The following is a 22,941-nucleotide window of genomic DNA, read 5'->3' as shown; positions in this document are numbered from 1 at the left end:
GAATGCACGGGTTTCATTTTTACCGCATGAGATATTCATCGGCAAATCGCATCGGGTCGACCTGGCTTGCGCTTCGTCCAATCATCGTAGCACCTATAAGTGTCCCGCTGCGATTCGTCGAAGGACGCTGTAGTGTTCACTCTGGTCATTGCACGTCTGCTTAACGCGAATGATGGGTCGTTCACAGAAGCAACATAAGGTGGTAGATCTGTTATTGAACTCAGCGCTCAAGCGTCAATGTCACGAACAAGCCGCCGGCAATGCGGGTTTCCATACGCGCGAGTAGTGCCAAAACACACAGCCTAGTGGAAGCATCAAAATCTGTTCCGGCAGCTTGCGTAAAAACGGTGCACAGACAGGAGACAACTGAGCGCGTCGACTAGTTCTGCCAGAGGGTCTACGAGCGCGCCATTTGTTCGGTACCCGTGGTTGCCGTTGCCGGCTTCACTGTGGCGACACAATTCTCGGCACTGCTGAAAGTGAAATTCTCGAATTTTCAGAAATGCGGGTATCAGCCCAAACGCGTGGCTAGCGACTGGAAAACTTCACAAGCGACAGGCTGACTAAACTATGCCCCTGTACAGAAAAAACTTGCCTTCGGATAGTTTGCGAAAACCGTACTATTATTTTTTTTCCTGGGTCGTTGGCATTCCACGTTCATTCATTCTTTTCCCACGTTCCACCTCACGCTTTCTTCCCTTTCCCTCATGACGAGGGAAAAGATGCACTCGATGAAAGGTCGTCACGCCTCAACTTCAGAGCGCGCTCTGAGCAGAGGCCTTCCCTTCACTAATCCTTCATACCAGCTTTTCACGGTACGGCTTCTGTGGTGCCCCGTTTTGTACGTCCCTTTCCTTTGATGTTTTCTTTAGCTACTTTCCATCCGCTGTTTCCCCGGCGGCGCGGCCAGACGAGCGTAGCCCCCTTCTGAAAGGGCCGCCACCGGGATCGGGGTCCTGCAGTTTATGACTGTGCACCGGCTGCGAAGGCATTTGACAGGCTGGGCGACGGCACCAGCTCGCGTTTACCAGAACAGTCATGTTTCTCTATGGAACTGTCGGGGGGGGGGGGGGGGGGGGCGCTGTGGTCGTTGTTTAAGCGACTTTAAGCGGGTAGCCTTAACTTGAAGGAGGTTATCTGATGGTGGCTAAAGTCAAGGCACGAGTGAAAATAAACCCTTCCCTGCAAAGTACAAATCCCCAACCTCATTGCTTAAAGGAAAAAAAAAAAGATAAATCTCATAGTTCACTAAGTATTATGGCTAGGTGGCGTTAGCCGCCGCCCGATCTAAAGGGTACAGCCACATCCATCCATCCCTAAGCGGCGTACGCCCGCCCTTTCGGACTGTGTGTGTGGTGTGCGCTTTACTCGCACGACGACGAAATCGCTATTCGAGATCTCGGATTGCGTACTACGTCACTTCGCTTTACAAGTTACCGCTTCAGTACACTCGTAGCGATTCGCGGAACAGCGGGGGAGAGTCGCGGGAAGAACTTCCACAATCTTTCCTGTAAACTTGCCTTGCTGCGCAAGCTGAAGGCAGAAGAGTCGAAGACAAGATGCTGATTACCGATTTTTTATTGTCGTTTCATGACACCAATATAGGCATGCCACACTGTGCTACCACGATGCGCACAAAACAGGTTTATATTGCAGAAGTGCCGCCACCAGAGCCATCATGACAAAGCACTGCAAAAGTAACAGACGCCTTAATCTAAACTGCGTGCTCTGAAGATGTAAACTTCTATTTTATCTAATTTACTTTTTATCTTTTTATTGCACCAAGCTTCGTCGAGGACGTGAAAGCGTGAAAAGGAACTGTAAAACCTTTCTTTTTTAAATCTTAAAAAAAAAAACGCTTGACACCGAATAAAACGAAAAAAAAACATTTTCAAAACACCCTAAGCCAGCACCAAATTTGCAAAGCGATGAAGCACTACGCCGAGAGAATCAAAAACAATAAACCCCATGAAAAATTACTAAGCATCGCATGGCAAACAATGCAAGAGAAACGAGTGAACGCTCATTAGGTCAACAAAAGAATGAAAGCAAAACGTTGCAATGTGTTACTCACAAAGTAAACATGGTGATGTAGGAAGACTATTTCCCCCTCCAAAAGATGGATTGATGGCATGCTAATGCATTTGTCAATCAATTGCCTGATAAAATACGCTTAAATTATTGCCCTTTCAGTCTTTTCACGTGCCTTAGCCATGACTGCCACATTCTCATATTGGGCGGTGCAACCACATGTCCAACAATAAAATCTAAGTATGGCAACGAGCATGGTTTTCTCTCATACAGAAGGAATTATAATTTTAGTTTGATGTTGAAAGCTGACAAAGAATAACCAGTAGCAGCTCTGAACAGCAAGCTGGTTCAATTACAGGCAGAACAAGAAATTACCGCAAGTTGTTATTTTGCCGAAAAACAAACATCCATAGCTTGAAATTGAATTGCAAGCACTTGAGGCAGCTTTTGGTTGCACCAGAGTACAATTTTTACTTTTTCTCTCACGCGTTCAAAGAGGCGCCCGGTGGCTCTGCCGCCGACGGTGTGTTCGCTTGACTACATGCCTGCCTGGAAACGGCGGAGAAACGCGAGCACTGCAACCACCGCCGCTGATACAAAGAAAAAAAAATGTACCAGCATTAAACGACCACTGAGGTATTTGTTTTATTAATAAAGGCACCTTGATTGGAGCCGCAAAAAAAACAAAACGGTTTCCTTTCAATGTTCACTGGCATTTATCCCGCCGTTGGAAGGAGGCCGAACGCAGATCGAAAAATTCTGTTTTAAAGATTCATACATACTTTCTAGAGAAACCGCTACAAGGTTGTACACTTCAGATTGCGTGTGCCCAGATTAGGGTGCACGTTAAAGAACCCCAGGTGCCCGAAATTTGCGGAGCCCTCCACTACGGCGTCTCTCGTGTTCATATGGTGGCTTTGGAACGTTAAACCTCACATTTTAATCAGTCATACACTTCAGATTGCACGCTTTTGCACGAAACAGAAAAACAGTCAAGAACTGCAGGCAGTCCCTTTAGCTTAAGCTTTTCCTTTATTTCGTTTCTTCCGTTCTGTGGGAATATGACGAGGCGTCACATTTTTGCAGTGTGCCTTGAATAGCCTTTGTGATTTTTGTGGTTCTTCCGCATCTTCACCGGAATGTGGACGTACGGTGGAGGGGTAAACGGCCTCGGAGCTACAAGAACAGTCTGGGAACGAGGCTTCTGGTTCGAAAACATTGCTGCGGGAAAGCCAACTTAAGAGATATCCGAATCACGTCACGTGACTGGTTCGTCCACGATCACATCCGTCGCGTGAATACAGCACAAACGTTACTGTCACACGCAGCTTTTAACAGCGGAATCCGTAACCTGTGTTCAGAATTGACCGCAGTTAACATTGACGCGGTTTGCCATTTGTTCTGATCGGACTACGGCTTGACACCATGGACACTCGGAATGATTTTAGCGGCGCCTGCCCTGCTTTATTCCGAGTCAACGTTCCCCGATGTGAATTTGCTTCATCGGCAACTTGATGGTTGTGTTCATCAAAGCTCTTATTGAACCTCGTCAAGCGCACCCGGCCGAGTTTTAAGTTGTCAAGGCCTGGAAGTGAGCTGTCTGCAATCAGGGCTGCAAAAGAAGCGGTCAACCGTGTGCTGCTTTTGTCTAGCGTTCTGCGACATGCACCGGACGATCAACCGAGTGTCTTAAGATCCTTCAGCAGGCACCCCTTCCAAGTTTCAAGGTGCCTTCGCGACTCGGCCGGCTGGTTTGCATGTGCGACACCTCTAACCGGTCATTCTACTATGTCTTCTCCCACACCGCCAGACGAACCGTGTACGCCATGAACCAGGCGTAGGTCTACCCTCCTTTTTGGGTTAGGCCTAACCCTTTCAGCCCTAGATTTTGTGCGTGTTTTCCTAAGACATAACTTGAATTGACGATACTGTGGTTTGCATCTTCAGGTACCGGGCTGCAGAAATTGGGTGCCTTTTTTTCTTCTAAGCACTATCACCACCACTCTTGCTCGACCTCGCGCAACGCGAAACGGTAGACATCAGATTAGTGCCAGTGGCCATTCCTATTCCTCGCGTTAGCCCATGGCGCGACTGGCGAAGAGAAGAGAGCGGGGAACGCACTACGGAACAGAAAGGGTGAACGACTTTGTCGTCACTTGCACTTGCACTCTAATGCGTTGAAAAGTCATGATGTCGACCGCCACTTTCAGGTACCCAGCGCAGAAAACACTGTGACGCCACGTGCAAGTTCCACAAATGAAAAATTGAGTCACTGGTGCTAGTATTTATATAATAATGAACGCGGTGTCAAGTATGGTCATCATGGCTCAGCTAGTCAAATGATAAAAAATTCGGCAGATCCCACGTACCTGGAAATCGAAGTCATGCGAAGCATGCGGAGGGAAAACGACCGTGTTGCATTTTTTTAAGCGACACGTCATGCAATGACTCTAAATATATGTACAAATGTTGCATGCACAGACATATGTTGAAGAGTTGCAGATGTTTGTATAACCAGTTGTTTGCACTTGCATAATGATGCCAAATGGAACATGCGTATTAGCAACACCAGAAGCTGATATGAAGCGCTGATGCTCGCGAAGGTGCTGGCCCTGAACACTGCTACATAAATCAACTTCAGCGCATGGCAACTAACCACAATTGATGTTAACTCGACGTGACGGCTGTATCAAAGGAGTACATATGTAATGCTTAATAAATTGGAAAGGCAACACTGCAATCACTATTGACGTTTCACGAAGATTAGCGTCTATTCAAAAAGTAGTTCCGAGACCTGGCGTAGCTCTGTGGTAAAATGCTTCGTTGCCATGCAGAGTGCTTCGGTTTGATTCCAGCTGGGACCCTAACATTTATTCTTTTCATTCGTCGGGTCGGCGCTACCGATGTCGGGTATTTCTTGATGCTCGCGCGTTAAAATCGCCCAGGTGTGTTCTTGTCGTTCCTGGGTAGATGCTAAGTGTCAGCCAAATGAACATCCCATGCTAATTTTGGTTCCCGCCAAGTTAAGGGGGTGATCACGAGAGCACCTTAACGTAAGCGGCTATGTAGATGCGCTCAAAGTCGCTGATGTTCACTAAGAAATGCCTCACGTTTAAAATGGCTTCTTTGTTCCTGCTACTCGCTGGAGTACGCAGAATTTGAACCAGCGGCTTTTTTTTTCATTGCGATACTCACTGAAGCAGCTTCGCTACGCCGTCCCGAAAATATGCCTGCCGTGTAGCTTCTTGTATCGAAATGCCGAAAAGACCTAATGCTGAACACCACCTGAGTCATGTTGAACACACGTGGAATTTTATTCCTTCGAAAGGAAATGAACGAAGAGGCGGTTTGGTGTGCTCCCGGAAAAGGAAAGAAAAGAAAACTTTTCTGCAAAGGCGGTTATGTTTACATGCTAGAAAGTAGGTCCTACACAGTATTGGAAGCCAGAAGCGAGGAGAATGGAACACCAGAGGGTTTATCGACCCTCCAGGAGAAGGTACTCGCATGGTAATGTCGAACACAGTGTTCCGTGCTCTTCAAGCTCATCGTCACCATGACAAAGGAGCAAGCTAGACTCAAAAAGGCAAATCGAGAGGCCAGCCGCGCTGCTCGCAGAACAAGAGTCTAAGGCTACGCGAAAGCCATTTGGCAGCTGCTTGCGGGACCGTGACATTGATGTTTACCTTTTCTGCAATGAAATCTGGAACCGGAACGACCCGATGCCGAAGAGTATTCCTTCATAACCTACAGCGACGTTCTGCAGTACTGCAGAACGAGCAGACGCCTCTACCCACCGCCGCACCCAGACCTACAATGGAGCGAAGCAGCCACACTACAGCTGTTGCAAGTACAAGCCGTATGAAGCCCCGTCTGGGTAAAACGCGTCTTCCCGGAGGTGCTTTGAGGTCTACCTGGAGACGCTCCACAGATATATGCCAACTCTGCAAGAAGGCGCGAGCCACACAGAGACATCTCTGGCACGGTGCGCCACCGCCGGGTAACCAAGAAAAAGTGCCAACATTAGCAGAAAAATCATGACCCAAGAGCCATGCAACCAAAGAGTCATGGTCCAGCACGTGCTTGGTATTCTGGAACGCCAGCGGCCGAAAGCAGCGCCCCCACGGATATGACCCGAGTAAGTTGCTGCTCCGGGACGTCTGAGCTCGCTAGAGTTCCTTTAGTTCCCCTACCTCTTCCGCCATTAATGCCATTTCAGTTCTTTCAGGGACATCGGAAGAAGACAACTCGATGTGTGTGTCCGAAGTCACTGCTTGAGGATTGCGCTCAATATAAGTACCAGTTTGACCATAGCGAGGGAGCCGAATTCTGCCAACCGTAAAGGGGCACGGCTCAGTGTCATTGAGGGTTGGGTAACTGGGCGTAGCAAAAAGGGGAGGCGTATTTTTCGAGAAATGCACAAAGTGTGCATCCAGAAATGAGCATGTCACACGCGAGGCTACAATACCATGCGCCGGACAAGGTACGTCTTTCCCTTTCAGGAAAAAGAAAAATCGAGCAGTGACATAGCTGGACTATGTCAGGATATACGTAGCTTGAGCTACGGATGGATGGACTGAAATATCGAACGAATCACCAATCAATAGATAGACGGATGGGCGAATCACGGATGGACAGACTACCGAATGATTTCACGTGAGTCACGTTCCAGCCCACTAGTCACGCTTCACTCCAGGATCTTCAAGGTCTTCTACGGTAAGCCAGCTGTGTGACGTCTGATCACCAAGCGAAACTGCCCAACCTCAGCCAGTGTAGCTAATGCTACAAAAAAAAAAAAAAAAGAAAACCTTGTCCCTGCTCCGCTTGTTAACCAGTTCTGCGAAAGCCCCGACAATTCCCGGAAAGCCATTCCTCTTGGCCATTGCTTCCCAGAAGCCGCTTGCAATGTGGCAGCAATCTGGTTTCGTGCTTTGCTTCCAAGTGGAAAACATGTTTCGTTCGGCCTTAGAGAGTTGCAATTCTTCGAAATAGGACATATTCGGTAATCCACTTTCATTCGTCACACCTGCTTGCCTCTCCCCCCCCCCCCCCCCCACTTTCCTCATGATGGAGGACTTGATCCGCGTTACTGCAGTTGTTGTTTGAAATGCCTCTGTAGTGCTCTTGCACCTTCGCTGGAATGTTGAGAGCTTAATGCAATTATTCATAGTGTTCTCTGACGCCACTGTGGTCGCCATCTTGTAGTGCAGGCTGGTTAAAACCGCTCGCGGAGTGAGACACCGTGACAATAGATTAGTACGCGTTTCCCCTCTCTGTTCCCCGGTGGCGCGGCTGGCGAACAGAAGAAAGCGGTTAGAGCACAAAAGAAGGCGGAGACCAAACCAATCTGTCCTCATCCGCATTCCTAAAGATGGTCACGGTGGCTGCCATGTTTTTGTACACGATACAGAGAACCTGTCTGTGACGTCACGTGAAAACTATGTAGACCATGCAAAGGACCAATGGACGAGAGAACGCTGCCTCGGCGGCTAAAGAAATAGTCCGGGTCATTTTTCACGGTGTCAGTCTGAAGTATGCGCCCACTGGTGCTGGCTTGTGTGAATTGGCCTTCGAGAAGGATAGCCGCGGACTTCCACAGTTGCATCCGACCTCTCAGCAAAGCCAGGTTCGCAAGTTTTGACGGCATGTGGAAGAAATGGGCTTTTTCTCAGATTGGTGACAGCGATCGACTTTGTCTGGATAAAGCGCAGATGACTCGACACGTTGATTCAGCAGGTAATGTGAAACAGCAAAATCATTTTCAACTTCGCTTGCTTATGCCGTGGCATTGATCACAGGTAGCCACGCCTACTCTGAAACATGCACTAAATATGTTGGTGTTCCTGTTCCGAAATTTCTTATAATTCTTATGGTTGCTTTAAAACTGCATTCTAAAACTAACGCAACATTTCAGAGTGCGTTGGACATTTAAACTAGTGATATGTAGTCACTTTCTTCCATTGGGTCGTCGCTATCAATTTCGCCTTTTTAACTTGCGAATACGTCGTCATGCCCGTCATGAATCGGCAATGCTAGCTGCGTAAAAATTTTGATCTGCGCTGTGAGTGGTGACGCCCACGCAGCGGTTAATTTGCTGCCCGCAATAAAACTGGTCATGCGTTCATATCGGGGCAGTAATGAAACGTCGCGACGGGAAATAAGTCCCCGCGATAAAAGATTACACTGCCGTATCAGAACCGATGTTCGCCGACAGGCCTTGATTGGGATGACGATGATGATGAACGAAATTAATTTAATTAGCAGAGAGATCCTCCTCCCCTTTCAGGTGCGAGAGTAAAAGCATGAGTTATTGAAAACAACACATGCAAATATGTCCTCGGCCAGCGCCGGGTTTTGCACGCACGACGGATCCATCAAACTCCACGAGTCATAAGTAGCATTATCGCTCGAAATGCTCACCAAATAGGTCATAAAAGTGACCAACTAAACCATAATTCATTCTAGGCCACGATTTTACTCGGGGCACTGCACTGAGAAGGTGACGCTGCTACACCGGTGAAAACGACGTCATGTTTTCCTACTTCGTGACACATTTTCGCACATAATGTCTTCCTTATTCGTTCCCGCTGTATATTAATCAGAGTATGCGACTACAGCTTACTATGTGTACACATTTCCCCCTTTAAAATAGTGTTTTTCTTGGGCCTGGTTAAGAATGCTGCATTTACTACGTTACCGTCAAAAGTAACGGTACCTAATAAACTATCGTCTTAATAACAGGCAGACACCTCCATATAATGAACACTTATTTTGCTGTCGCTGCTCGAGCGCGAATTTCGTACATGCTATTTAGTGCAACACAGTTTGTTTTTTAACGCAAAGTTGCTAGCACTTTCACGACACCGCAATGTTTTTGGTGAAAACGGTCGTTAAAAAAACCTATCTAGAATTCAGGCGCAATGGCCTGACTTTGTTTTCTCGGTAACATCAAAGGCCTTGAAAATCGGTTATGGAGAATCTTGCAAGTTGGCAGTAAGGTTCTGAAAGGAAATATGTTTTCGTCAATAATGAAGCTTTTGTTCTGAAAAAAAAAAAAAAAATCTGCCGATTGCCTTGTTGCTTTGTACTACACTAGTGGTTGCCAGTCTCCCGTTTCTGGACTAAAGTTTAATCGAAATGCCACTGGTGTAAAATATATAGAGTGGGTCTTTCGTTCTCTCTTTACATTTCGACTGAAGAACGGTGTATTTTTCAACCGCAAGATAGAGCACGCGCCTTCGTCAATTTGTATTCGTTGGCTCTAGCGAGATCCTAAGAAGTCCGAGTACAAGAGCAACAAAATGGCCGCTGTATCAACAAAAGAAGTCCTGAAAAAACATCTTCACTCACAGCAATAGGTGGGGTACCACTCAGAGCCTGGTACAGTACTGTAACAAGGAAAAAAAAAAAAAAAAACTCCAGAACTGGAGGTTGGAAAAGAAGGTAAAAAGTTGGCATGGTATGTGCGCTGGCCCATATGAAAGTTCACCGGCCCGACTTCAGTATAAGTAAGCAGATACACAAAATATTTTAAAGCAAATACATTGTAGTCAGTCACTGTCACGGACGGCTATTTTTGGCGGCACCGCGTCACGGCAATTAACGGGCGCCGTACTCCCCGACTGACCGTGAGAAACGGCGGCACATGAAAGGGAACCGATAAGTGCAAAATGGGGTGCTCTCCTTAGAACGTCGCCGCCGACGGTTAATCCTTTTGTAACTGTGGCGGCGTCTGCAAGGTCGTAGAAGGCCGCGGTATACCCCGTACAAGGATTAGACTACAAGACGCCCGGCTGAGAGCTAAGTGGTTGACCGTTCCCACGGAGAAAAGCGTGGGAAACGCTCTGGTGGCCAAGCCGTATGACAACAACCCGACAGGTTGTCACTCTCGCTAGTTGCGGGCCCTCTCCCTATTAAAAAGGGGTGGGGTCAAAATATTTTTGGGGCGGAGTTTCCCCTCAATTAAACGCGCATGATTGGACCCAGGTAGAGGTCTCTTGTCCCCAAGGAAGAGAGCGAGGAGACACGAGGGGGATTTAAGCGCAGGATTTTGCCCTGCTAGGCAGACTAGTCGCTGACCAAGATGGTGTAGAAACAGATCAACAAGCATCTCTTCTAGAAGTTTTTAGTGTGGCTCTGTATCGGCTGGCCACCTAAACTTAGCCGTTCGTCTAGTTGTGACGCGATATTAACGTCTGCAACGTAGACATCGGGACTTCGCTTCGAGTTAGCTCAACCTGCTCGAAGTCACCTGCAAGCACTAGCCTCCCGGAGCCACCAGCGTTGCAACACCGCCGACATCGCAGTCGTGCCAGAACTCTCTTCGACTTCTCGCTTCCGATCGTCGGGGACGCAACGCTGCCGGTCATCACTCGTATGCCTTCACCTGTTTATATCTTCGAACTTTCTCCTCTGTAGTTCTGTTGTGTTAGTTTGTGTAGTTTGTATTAGTTCTCTCTCATAAGCTGAGTTATTGTTTCTGTTATATATTTCTTAGGTGTATCAAGTGTCGATGTATTTTGTTAGTTGTATTGAAGTGTTGTATTAGATCTCGTGTGCTGCAATATCACTAGAGTAAAGTTGTTTGGTTTTCTCACGTCTCTGATCTCTTCACTGTCTCTGCTTGCGTACGGAACGAACCGACCTGCTGTCATTCCCGTCGCCGACTTCGCGCTGGCGACGCTAGAGTGGCCGCTTGTAACAGCGAGGCTAGGTCCTACGGCTTATAATGTCAACCTTGAAGTCGCCGACTAGTGTAAAGGATGGACGGATACATGAACCGATGAATGAAAAGACACGCTGAAGCACGGACGGACACAGATGCACGAACGGATGTATACGGGTGCAAGAATGGATGGACGGACAGATGGTGAATGGACTGAAGCCCGCAGAAGCGGGCAGATAGGTGGACGAAAGGAAAGATGCGCGGACGAACATACATGCATGGACGGTGGGACGGACAGGCTACGGTCTATCTCCTCCTTCACCGCTTTAAGCGTCTTCAAAGGCAGTACTGTTAAGGCAGTACCAAAATGCGCTACCCCCCCCCCCCCCCCCCCTGGCGTAGCCAGAAGTGGGTGGAAGGGCTAAAACACTCCCGAAAATTTTCAATTTTCCTTGCGTATGTACACAAGCACACACAAAATCCCGAACATACATAAAGTATGGTTGAACCCCCCCCCCCCCCCCGAAAAATATTTCGGGCTACGCTACTGCCACCCCCCATTTTTTTAGACTCTTAGTATTCGTGATTGATTTATATGTGGGGTTTAACGTCCCAAGACCACCATATGATTTTGAGAGACAGCGTAGCGGATGGCTCCGAAAATTTAGACCACCTGGAGACTTTTAGCAAAACACTTCATTCAACTGACACCGATAGGAATGGCTATCAGTAGATTCTTGAAGCAAATGTAGAAGCTACCTTTTTTTTTTTTTAAATAGCGGTGATATCTGAACAGCTTTACGGACCCTGATGCCGACCTATCTCCTTGACGTTGACCGCCTCGGTGTTCAGTGGTCGAGGCGTTCGGCAGCGCACCCAAAGCTGTATGGTTGGATCAGAACCCAGCTGCTGCGGCCGAATTTTCGATGGAGGCTAAAATGCTCGAGGTTCGTGTGCTTAGCTATACGTTACAGAACCCCAGGTCGTCGAAACTTCCGAAGCGCCTCACTGCGGCGTGCCCCATAATCGTATCATCGTTTTGGCGCGTGAAATCCAACATATTATCCTTGGCTCATTTATCTCAATTAAAACCAGCGAACCCCTCAATGCACTTGCCTTGTGGAGTTTTAGAATAGCGTACGCAGAGTTTTGCGTTAGTGTTTCGCGCCAGTGTGCATGCATCGTGCGCTAACCACATGTGGGCTCCCGTAAAGTGACTGAAATAGGGGGCACCCGCAGACAATGCCAAGTTAGTTTACCCTGTTTGAAAATGTAAATTTTTAGAATAGCGTACGCAATGTCTTGCGTTGCGTCGTTCGCTCACTTGTTGCGGGCTCCCGTTGAGAGACGAACGCTTCGCCCGCAACGTCTGCGAACTTGGCGCACGGTATTTAAAACTCTGTAATTTGCACCCTATCAAATGCCTTGCAAAAATGCAGATCGTACCAGTTTGGTCTCTCTCGCCAAGAGCTTTGGAGATTGCGTGTACAGTCACTAATTTCGTTACATACACGTGTTCACAAAAGTCTATGTTGATAAGGCCGTAAAATGCTGTTTTCACTCACATGACCTCTCATGTAGCAATATGCCCGTATACTTTACAACGTGACAAACGACAATGGAAACGCGCGTGTGTGTGTGTTAACTGACGACTCTGGCTTTGACTCCGCGCTTCTTCAGGATTCAACGCATCTTGAAAATGATTTGCCTTGAAAACGGTGTTGAAAGGTCATTTGACAGTCCGTCAGCGCGAGGGCTTTCTCCCCCCCCCTCCCCCCTCTTTTTTTCCCCTTTGCTGCGTGCTCAACACCACCCGCCGTTATCACAGTGAAATTTCACTTCACGCTTCCTGGAGCCAGCGAACTCGAGGGCCGATTACGAACGAAGAACCTGCGATGCGAATTGCGCGCCGCCGCTATCTGCCCCATCACTCCTCCTCTTGGCGCCGCGCCAGTGATCGCTGCCTCATCGCGTTTGACGGCCGTTACCGGGGCACGTACCAGCCGAGTTCCGTGCCGGCCGCAACCGGCGTCAGTGCGGTCTTTTCGGAGCGTTGTCGGCGCCTACTCGCTCGTGCCTTACTCCTTCGGAAAAACGCGTGCTCGTGTCGAAATCGACGGAGGTATCAGATACGCCGCGCCCTTTTCGTTTTGTGCGGCATCTATCGTCCGGCGGTGCACGCGTCGTTCTGTTTGTTTCGTGTGCGCGGTGATCTTCGGCGAGGCACACGCTCCCCATGCGTGCTTGCGCTGCCCGTAAAACGTGGTACTCGTCTCCTAAGCGCTACGTTCTTGTGCCGCGGCTAAGAGGCGTCGGCGATGTACTGCCGTCTCTCGGAGCCCACACGCCGCTGCCGTTCAGTCCTTGGCTCATCTCGTGTTACGGACGCTTCGCGCGCACCAGCGGATGACGTTCCGTTTCGCCACCCTCTGCGAGAGGAGCTTTCTTCGGTTTTTAAAGCTGGCTTGGAAGTCGCTCGGAAGGCTCAATGCATCGGGCCAGGTCAGTGTTTCAAATCTTGGTGTGCTCAGGGATGAGGGAATGTTGACTGCTCTGTGGGGGCCTTTCACCGTGGGCTGCTTGTTATGCATGATCGTAGGAAACGCTGCAAAAAAAAAAAAAAGAATGCTGGAAGGACTACACGTACACAGTGAAATTCATGCTAGATACCCTTTCCTTGGCCTTATTTTGCGCAAATATCTACGATGATGCTGAAACAATTCGCCCAGACATGCATTTTTTTTCTTAAGGATGCATCTGCGCACTAAACAGGAGCTATGCACGCGCGTATAGCTGATTACCCGGCAGGGGATGACGCGTTTTCGTTCAAATATAAGTTAGAAACCCTCCTGCACGTCAAGTTTGTTGCAGTACCGCATGCGCGTGGTACTGCATTTGTTGCGTGCCTCATTTGTGTTTTCGGTCGAGCATGCCTTGGAACTTTTCGGTTCGGACATTGTATCGGGTACTTGATTACGTGGACTGTAGCGAGATCAAAAGTTTTGCCTTACTAGGAATATAGTTTCGAGGCGTCTCTCATAATCATATGGTGGTTTCGCGACGTTAAACCAGATATATCATCAAGGAATATAGTTTCGGAGTGCTCGAGGCACACCTAATCGAAATCGTGTAAGATAATACATTGAAAAAGAACGGCTATTTGGGCTAGTCCCTTGCTGTTTGGGTCTTCGGTACGCTTTGCTTTCAGCACCTTCGTGCTTGCCCTGCAACCGCCATTGACGTGTAAGATAAGCAATCTCTTTATCATGCTCACGTCCGCGATGGATGCTTCCGTAGCAAGTGTAAGCTATTAGTGCCTTGATAGATTCGTCACGGCGCTCCCCCTTTCGCACCCCTGTATCCACAGTTGCCCCCTCGCCGACTGGGGAGAGGGCACGAAACATTTACACACTAGCGCTAAGGATATCAGTTGAAGCCTTAAAAGTGACGAGTCACTTTGCCGAAACTTTGGCTAGAGCGCATCACGCCTGTTCATGCATTTTTATCCGGATAGAGGCACACAAAACCCAACTTGTCGCCTGGGGCAAACGCATCGGACTACTTCTGTTACCTGTATTATATGCTCAAGTGGAAGCATTTCAACGTTTCCGGGATATGCTCTTTTTAGATGAGTGAACTCGCGTGTCGTTGTGGAAGATGTGACAGGAGTGGCAATTAGAGAGTGTTAGCAAGCTACGGAAACACGTTACTGAAATACGACACAGTTCCTTTCCGTATGCGCGTGCAATCGTAGCGCATGCGCGCTCGTAAGCCGCTTCCATGTTGCAGCCTTTCCGTAACGTCTTTCCGTAGCTTGCTAAAACTCTCTAACATTGCGCATATAGTGCGCAGGAGCACCGAAGCTATGAAGTTTGTTGGTCATGTGGGTGAGATAAAAGGCATTGCGGAGTTACGGATAGACGTGCGATTTTATTTGAAATCACGCCTCGTCGCTTGTGTATTCGTTGTCTGACACTGTGGCACTACAATTGTGGGTTACCAAAGTAATAAATTACGTTGGGTGCAAGAAAGACACATTGAAGTACAAACTGCGTGGTGCCCCGCCGCGGTAGTCTAGTTGCTAAAGTACTCGGCTGCTGACCCGCAGGTCGCGGGAACGAATCCCGCATAGTGCTATTATACTATAGAATCCCGGCTTCGCAGTTGCATTTTCGATGGAGGCGAAAATGCTGTAGGCCCGTGTGCTCAGATTTGGGTGCACGTTGAAGAACACCAGGTGGTCGCAACTTCCGGGGCCCTCCACTACGGCGTCTGCCATAATTATATAGTGGTTTTGCGGCGTTAAACCCCACATATCGATAACAAACTGCGTGGTGATATTTTTTGTAATATAAAGGAGCACTGACATCAAATTTATCCACGTCAAGATTTTTGCTCCAACACGTAGCTATCAGCCCCTAGTATTGATTCGCGGCCTAAAACACATCTGAGGTACGAATGAATAACTGTAATATTGATTAATATATCCGCTATCGAACGTGGTTCAAAATGGGTGGAAAGCCCACCAAATTGTAGTGCTCTAAGCGCTTTCTCGTGATCACGTCGAGGCCGCTGCACAGTGTTACACCTGCGAGTCCACACCGAACGTCAATGCCTCGGCAAAAGGCAATCTGTGTCAAGGCCAGCAATCGAGCCCGCCTGACGCGATCAACTCAACGACGTCATCAAGCGGCGGCGCCGGTCTGTCACGCAACGCACCGGGAGCTCCCTCAGCCCGTTGAAGCAATCGGCGCCTTCGAGTCTGGCGAGTCTTACGCAATGCGTGGCAACATCCCTCGTCCTTGGTGCAACCACGCGCAGCGGTGGGCCCCATTGGAGAATTCCGACATCACGGCCAGCGGCGCTTCTGGTTGGACATTTGGTTACTCAAAGAATCCACCCGGTGCCTACGAAAAAAAAAAAAAAAAAAGCCCTGCGGAGCGTCGCGAGCAGCTGACCTATGCGTGAAAGAAGCCTCTCGTCGGTTCCAGCCCCTTCGCAGTCGGCGTGCCCGGTGTCCTTTGCAGCGGCGAGTTTCGTGGCGTCCATCGTAACCTCGTCTGCGGTGCGCCTCGTAACAGCGTGCGTGGGAGAGATGGGAGAGAAGACATCTCTGCTCTTCGAGTCGCTAAACTGTCGGCCCCAGTGCCGAATTTGTAACGCCTCGATTTCTATGCTGTAGATAAAGCTTGTTTTAACTCACCGTTGTCTGGTCCGCTCGTCTAGGAGTGCTGCGCAGAAGCAGTCCCTAGCTGAGAAACCTACGCTACCAAATGGCTGATGACCCTGTTGGCGGAGTTCGGAGCAGTGGTGCCTTCGGGACCGTGTTGTCTTCGTAACAACAGCTGATGCTGCTTTCACAAAAAAGTGACGTCACACACACTGGCATTTTGTCTGCTAATAGCGCACGTGCGCTCAGTCCAGCTGTGTCTCTGATGATGTAGACTAAAGCCCCTCCATGCGTATTTTGGCGGCTAGGCCAGAGTGACTTTCTAGCTAACTCTAAATAGGTCAAGTAGCGCCAACTGGTTCTTTTTTGCTCTCCCTTTAGCCCTGGCCTCGAGAAGGGGCCTTGTATTGCCACTGAAACCCAACTCAGTCGCCAACACAGGATTTACCCTGTAGTGGCTGCCGGCGCAAAGTGAAGCGAGCAAATACGTCTGTTCTTAGGCTTCCAGTCCCTCTGTTCACGGGTGCCTACGAAGTCGACCCACTGGCTGCGTTGAGGTGCAGCGGTTCCCCGACATTCTGGCTCGTGTTGTCACTCGGAATGATTGTACTCACGCTATGAAGCGCATGTCAAATCAGTCGATGCGACACAATGAATCGCACGCATGCTTCAACACAGCAAGGAGAGCCATTAGTGAGGGCATGGCCGAGAGTCGGCTCCAAACCCGCTCGGATCGTCCACATCATTGTTACTAGCGTATCGTCACTCAGGATGGTATTTGTGGAATGTGTCACACCGAACACGTAGCACTACTGTCGATGTCACAGGGCAGTCTATTTTCCGTTTTTTTTCCTAAGCTTTTCTACGCTCTTTGACATCGAATCAAAATAGCTTCCACGCGACGGATGTCATTCAAATTTGGCCAAGAAGACCGATGCATACCAAGTGATAGAATGACCGGTACATCTCGACCTTGAAATTTGATATCAGTGCTCCTTTAAAGGGGTTCCAGGAAACTTCCCAGTTGCAAGTTTTCCTTCTTCAATACGGATTAGATATACCGAATCTGATGTTTTGACACAATATGCAGTCTTGTAAGTTAATTTTCAGACATTTTATGATTTTGCCCCACTCGCGAACAAGTTGGTACGCCATTCGTCGCTGCTCGTGAATTAGCATTAGCAACTGATCGTTCATCCTCGCTGTCATTCCCGGTGCGTACGTTTAAAGCGCGAGACAGATGTGCGATTTTCCGTGCGATGCGGCGTGCGGTGTCTCATGCTGCAGCGTGCCGCATGCGACGTTTCTGGACACACTAGGGCAAAGGAGCTATCGGCAGCAGACTCCGCCCCCATGCAGTGCCTCGGCATGCAGGGTCGAACGACTTGGTATCCTCGTAATGAGGCTCAAGACAAAAACAACATTGCACAGCCACGCGTAGTTCCACAAAAAATAATTACTAAATCGCCTTCGTGAACGACAAGCACGTCGCAACAGCGGTAACAGCTGATTATTCATGACTCCGACAAGTAGGCCTAGCCTGGCGGACGCCGGCCGTCGCCTACGCTGTTCACACGTGAGCTCGTCATCGAGCGCTTGTTTTTGACAACACTATCAAGCATTGCACTCGTATGTGATGCGTTAGCATACATTATTACTTTATCGATGCCATCGATGTGAAGAGAAAAGGTGGAAGCGAAGCGAGCTAGCGCAGAGACGCCGGTAGCTGTGTTTACCTGCGAAATGACCTTGCATCGCTGCTCACGATCTCCGATCTCGCTAGCGGTTTCAAAACCGGCGTTGTCGTGCAGAAAAGGCATAGCCACCACCATCTCCTAACTGCTTATTTGTCGAGTTTTACCACGACGGTGTTTTCTACGTAGTGCCACGCTTTGAAAGCGTGTGAGTCCTCGGAAGTGATGTCATACAAGCGTGGTTCGCAATGCTGCCATCGGTTGCACACCAGGCCAATACACAGGACGTGCGCAAACAACGGGCAGAATTCTTACTTTGTGTGTGAGCATTGCTCTTCTTATTGAACGCTGCCGTGGCAGCGAGTGAAGTGACGTTCGCGCTCTGTTTAGCTACTGTAAATTCAAAGCAAACTTGCGGTGGCAACAAAAGAAGTACAGAGCGCCCAAATCTAGAGACAAGTGTGCGCCAGTGATTCACCCCGCAAGAGGACATTTACATGCACTTTAATCGTGGCATGTGGAGGCGCGCGTGCATAGCGATGCGCAGGTACGTGGGGCTCGCGCCGGCCATGCCACTTCACTACTGATGATGAAAATGTGCTGAAGCTGCTGAGCTCCTAGGTCTGCCAGCGGTACATGGCGTATATTATATAAACGGCTCGCCGTTAGCAAGCTGAAGAAGGTTGGCTTTGTTGTTTAGTGGTTAGCGCCGTGCGCTAGCAGCACGATGTCACTGGTTGCTGCGCTGTCGACACTCCGCTCCATCTTGATTTTTCTTTACAATATGGTAGTATATATTTTACAACGTCATATTCGTGGTGAACCACGGCATCACAGCTTCGTGTTAAAAATAGCATGGCTAGTGTGCACAAGCCAACCTACACTGCAGTTGCTTGCTCCTCGCGTTCGTGCTCGTTTCCCATGATGCTCTTGTTTCATATTGCCACACACGTTTCTTGTTTTCACTTTTTCGTTTTCGCCCACAAAGCCTGTCAATAATACTAGGTGCAAACTGCGCCTCATTGTTCAAGAAGGTTCGCGATTATTGTAGGTCGCTCTGTTAAGCTTATTCCAGAGGTTGGGCTCAGTTTGCCGCTATTAGTGCCACTGATAGGGGCGAACTGGTTATCTGACTTTCCGTTCACCCATAGAGTTTCCTAAAATGAACTAGAGGGCACTCTGGTGCTGCGATCGTTCAGCGACCTTGGGAATGATAGGTAGTGCACACATTTGCTTAGTCTTCGTACTTGCAGGTGGCAAATCATACTTATGGCTTCGTTTATTGCTGTTTCGGTTTTGTTTTGAAAGAAAGATTCAATAAATTTTAAGCTTTGTGACCCGATTTGGAAAGGTAAGTCTAAAAGAATAAGATGGTGAAGCGCAACCGCTGAACATTTGCTAATATTTGTTTCGTAAGAAAGCAGCTCCAAGCCACACGAACACACACAGAGCCAAAAGTAGGCCATAGGTACGAATATTAGACAAATGTGTGTACTGCCCATCATTCCCATGCTCGCTGAAGCGGCGTGCATTGCAGCTCCCATAGACACTAGTGCCAGAGTTCCCTCTAGTGTATATTAGGAAACTCTATGCGTTCACCGACTACAAGTTTCACATAAAACCTCTGCTCCCGACCCCGTAAAAATATCCTTGTTTGAAATGCTCGGGGGGGGGGGGGGGGGGGAAACTTGAGAGCGCGCATTCCAACAGAGCCAACCTCGTTGGGCGCTGCCCCCCTCCCCCCGTTGTACACAGGACTTACTTTCCAGCCCGCCTCTGTTGAATTTTCTGTGGCTGGGCGTCAAAAATTTCGAGTGATTCTCTCTAACTTTTCCCCTTTGGTATGCCCTGGTACTTGATCACACCATTGACTGTCAGTCGTCCGCGTTCTTGTGCAAATGAGAACCATAGAATGGATGCTTGCACAAACTGGCATGCACTGCCTTTCGTGTATTTTTAAACATCTACGGCATCAAGATGCATTGACATCATGCTATCAAGAACACCAATATTCAAGAACACCAATATTTGCGATAAACATATATAGGTGGTTTCAGTGTTTGTAAACAAGCTGGCTCGCGCCAAACAACCTACCCAAGAAGACTTCCAGTGCTCCACTTCCTGCAATGCTTTTTTGATCATCCCTGTGGTGTTTTCGTAGTGTGTTCCAAGTTTGCTGCTCTATTATTTCTGGCCTATTCCTTAGCATGTGTTTAGAGCAATATCCAGTGACTACAGAAGGAGCCACTGGTAGAAACTGGAGCCACTGGTAGAACTGGTAGAGGTAGAAACGAAAAATGCCTTAACCAGAAAAGAAGTTAGTCAGGGCACTTAATATGGCCAGTTAGTTCTGCATGTCGACGATGAACACGGGTATGTTTGAAGACTCAGACAGGGAAGAAACAGGACACACCCGTCTTCTTCCTGTCCATGTCTTCAAAGCGCCGCACCCACGTTGTCTACATGTAATAGAGTATCCAGACACATGGTGAAGTTATACAATTTAGCTTTTTGACTAGAGGTCAAAACCTGCCTCCTGTCGTACCATTAACATATTTGTGTTTTCGCCTAAGCAAACAACCTCAGGATTTTTCTGCACCTGTGTTACACTGGGCCCCTTTTATAGATATCTGCGGTGATCGAAATCGCTCGCGATATGAAGTATACGGTGTGACTGAGAAATTATAAAATGCACTCAATATACGATGACGTCAACTTGGGCTAGGTCATGGGAACAATTATTGTTTATTTTACAAGTAAGCTATCCATGATTCTAACATAAGTTAAACCCACCCAAACCTACAGTCCATGTCCCTATGAAAAATAACTTAGCTAGAACGTCGCAATGTTCATCGCCGCCAGCAAAACAGGCGACGAGTCATTTGCTTGCACAGATTGATTTATGTTCAGTGCAGCTGCTTTGTGTCCCATGTTTCGAACAGTACACATCAGTCACGGGGCTGAAACTACACCAGGAACACCTTTGCGATGAGTTTTCAGTTTTATCTCTCGCATTTTGCTATCTACTTCTAATGTCAGCGCACTTATCTGCAAAGGGTGGAAGACAACAGCGTCCTACATATTTCCTGTGACTGGGGGCCTTCAATTAATCTAACATCTGGACATTACCTGTCTGCCAATAGTTGGAGCTGAGCTTTACAGGGCCTTCAATAAAGTGGGCTTAACAAACCTATGTGCTGTTTGTATAAATCCAAATTTCTTATGTGATTGCTGCAATGTAGGTGTTCCTTGCTATGTCCATCGATCAGAAAACAATGTTATGAAATTAGTTCATACTTGCAGACTCCAAATTTCTTATGTGATCGGTGCAATGTAGGTGTTTCTTGCTATGTTCATCAATCAGAAAACAATGTTATGAAATTAGTTCAGACTTGCAGACTGCATCCTGGCTTGAAACAGATGTGCTTGAGTTGCGAACGCTTCATTGGAATAATTTTATTCGCATAAAACACCAAAGCACGAGCAGCCATGGCCAGGAACAAATGCGAAAGCTATACAAAAACGAGTTGAGCTGGAAGTTTCCAAAGGTGAATTTCCGCTGAACGCACATTGATGCCAGAGACCAGCAGGTGATGGCATAACCGTCAATACTTGAAATGTGTTTTGTGCGATACAGACTGGGCAGTACAGATTGCGCAGGTTATACAGACCTGTTGTAGTTGGACTGGGCCATACCGGTTGTATTGCCCAGTGCAACTCTAAAAACCGCTCGAATGCGCTGATCTTCACAAGTAACACTTTCCATAAACAAAGACGACCAAAAATAACTCAAATCTTATTGCCCCCAACGTTGATTGAGGACGCTCACAAGGTTATTGGACGTGGTACAAACATGCATGGAAGGAAAGGTAAGAACATTCGTGGGTGAAAGGGCTGTGTCAATTGTGCCATTCTGTACCAATTTGACATGCTGCATGAAGTTGTGTATAAATGACCGTACAGTGCCATATTTAGCCTACTCTTATTATCAAGCGAGCAACATGCGTTGGATATGCATGGACACTGCCTCATACATATCCCGTGTAGTTCAGTTTCATTGTATTTCAGTTCTCGCATATGTGAACACCGTGCATGAATCTTGCACCGCGTGAGTGAAAGCGTTAAGCTTCTTAACAAAATCTTGATGGGAGCCGACAGAAGGAAACAGCGTAGTGGGATAATCATAAGATGAACAGGTGAAGTGCCTCGGACTGGCTGGCTGACATATCGATAGGAGATGCTATCTTTTTCAAAGGCGCCGTGTCATTCTTGGCATATTAGTTTTAAAGGGGCTAGTGGTGACGTCATCAAACCTAACACGCCAAGGATGACACGGCGGTTTTGAAAAAGATAGGTCTTCCTATGGAAACGTCGGCCAGCCACTCTGGGGCACTTACCTGCTCATCTTATGATTATCCCACTAAGCTTCTTAATGGTCTTCATTGCTTCCGTTACTGATTAGGGCACTTTTATAAGAAGTGTTCTAGTGTATGGCACTCTTCGTCAACAAGTCGTAATGTCGCAGCTTCCGCTCTTCAGTCATCTGGGAGATCTTGAACTTCGAATGGACCACAACTGTGAGGGCCAGATCGACGAGCGTATCGCTTATCTCCATGTTCCCCGTGGTTATGTCAGCTGTGGTGTTTTAGTGACTGGAGCATAATGTTTCTTAGTTAATTTTTAAGAGTCCTGTTGACTTTAATACTAGGATAACATTCAATAACTTTAATCTTCAGTTGCTGTTCTTGCGAGATCTATCTTTAATCTTCAGTTGCTGTTCTTGCGAGATCTGTTCTTTATGGCCATTTTAACATTTCAACATTAACGTTTTTTATATTCATCTAAGGCCTAGTAGCTATCCAAAGCATTGCATGTCTTTTTCTTTGAGTTGCTGCACTTTCAGCAGTAATGTTTTAATCTTTAGAGCATGTACTTGTGCTAAGTCACTCCATCAGTATTGTATCTTTAGTAGAAACCACCAAAATATTTTGTGCTTAGCAGAAACACACTTCTAATCAACAGTAATGCGTGACCCTAGAAATTCGCTCCAAATGTAACTTGCAAAGCTCCAAGAGGTACCTTTTACTACTCCAGAGCAGCTCCAAAGTTGCATCCTCCCCGCTCCCTGAGCTGCACGGTGTTGGCACCACTCTCTGATCCTGGCAGATAACGGAAAGATAACAAAGCTCAATATTGTTGCGCATACTTGCAAGAACAATGAAGATGAGTAAACGTGCTGGCTACCCTGAGCTGGACCTAGAGAGAAGGCGACAATGCTGCAAAATTCAACCCGTTGGCCCCTCCTGCGCTTGAGTTCATGACCTAATAAATGACCGCTTCAACCTGGTTTCCTTTGCACGTAATAACATTGCCAAAGGAGCAGC

The 22,941-nt window shown here is 47.8% G+C and overlaps 1 protein-coding gene across 4 annotated transcripts in view; it reads left to right on the top strand.

The window, feature by feature from the left end:
• Positions 1 to 22,941, top strand: part of LOC119184640 (uncharacterized) — a 91,853-nt gene that overhangs the window by 8,481 nt on the left and 60,431 nt on the right. For 2 of the 4 annotated variants that reach the window (XM_075890475.1, XM_075890474.1), the window contains exon 1: positions 12,683 to 13,195. The exons of the other annotated variants lie outside the window; for them this stretch is intronic. In XM_075890475.1, coding sequence (XP_075746590.1) covers positions 13,100 to 13,195 — 96 coding nt within the window. In that variant the 5' untranslated portion in view covers positions 12,683 to 13,099. Of the gene's footprint in view, positions 1 to 12,682; positions 13,196 to 22,941 lie in introns of those variants that run through there. 4 annotated transcript variants of the gene reach the window in all.

The sequence above is a fragment of the Rhipicephalus microplus genome, chromosome 3 (assembly GCF_043290135.1).
Source record: "Rhipicephalus microplus isolate Deutch F79 chromosome 3, USDA_Rmic, whole genome shotgun sequence".
In the NCBI taxonomy this organism is placed as follows: Eukaryota; Metazoa; Arthropoda; class Arachnida; order Ixodida; family Ixodidae; genus Rhipicephalus; species Rhipicephalus microplus.
This window is presented reverse-complemented; position numbering and strand designations above follow the sequence as displayed.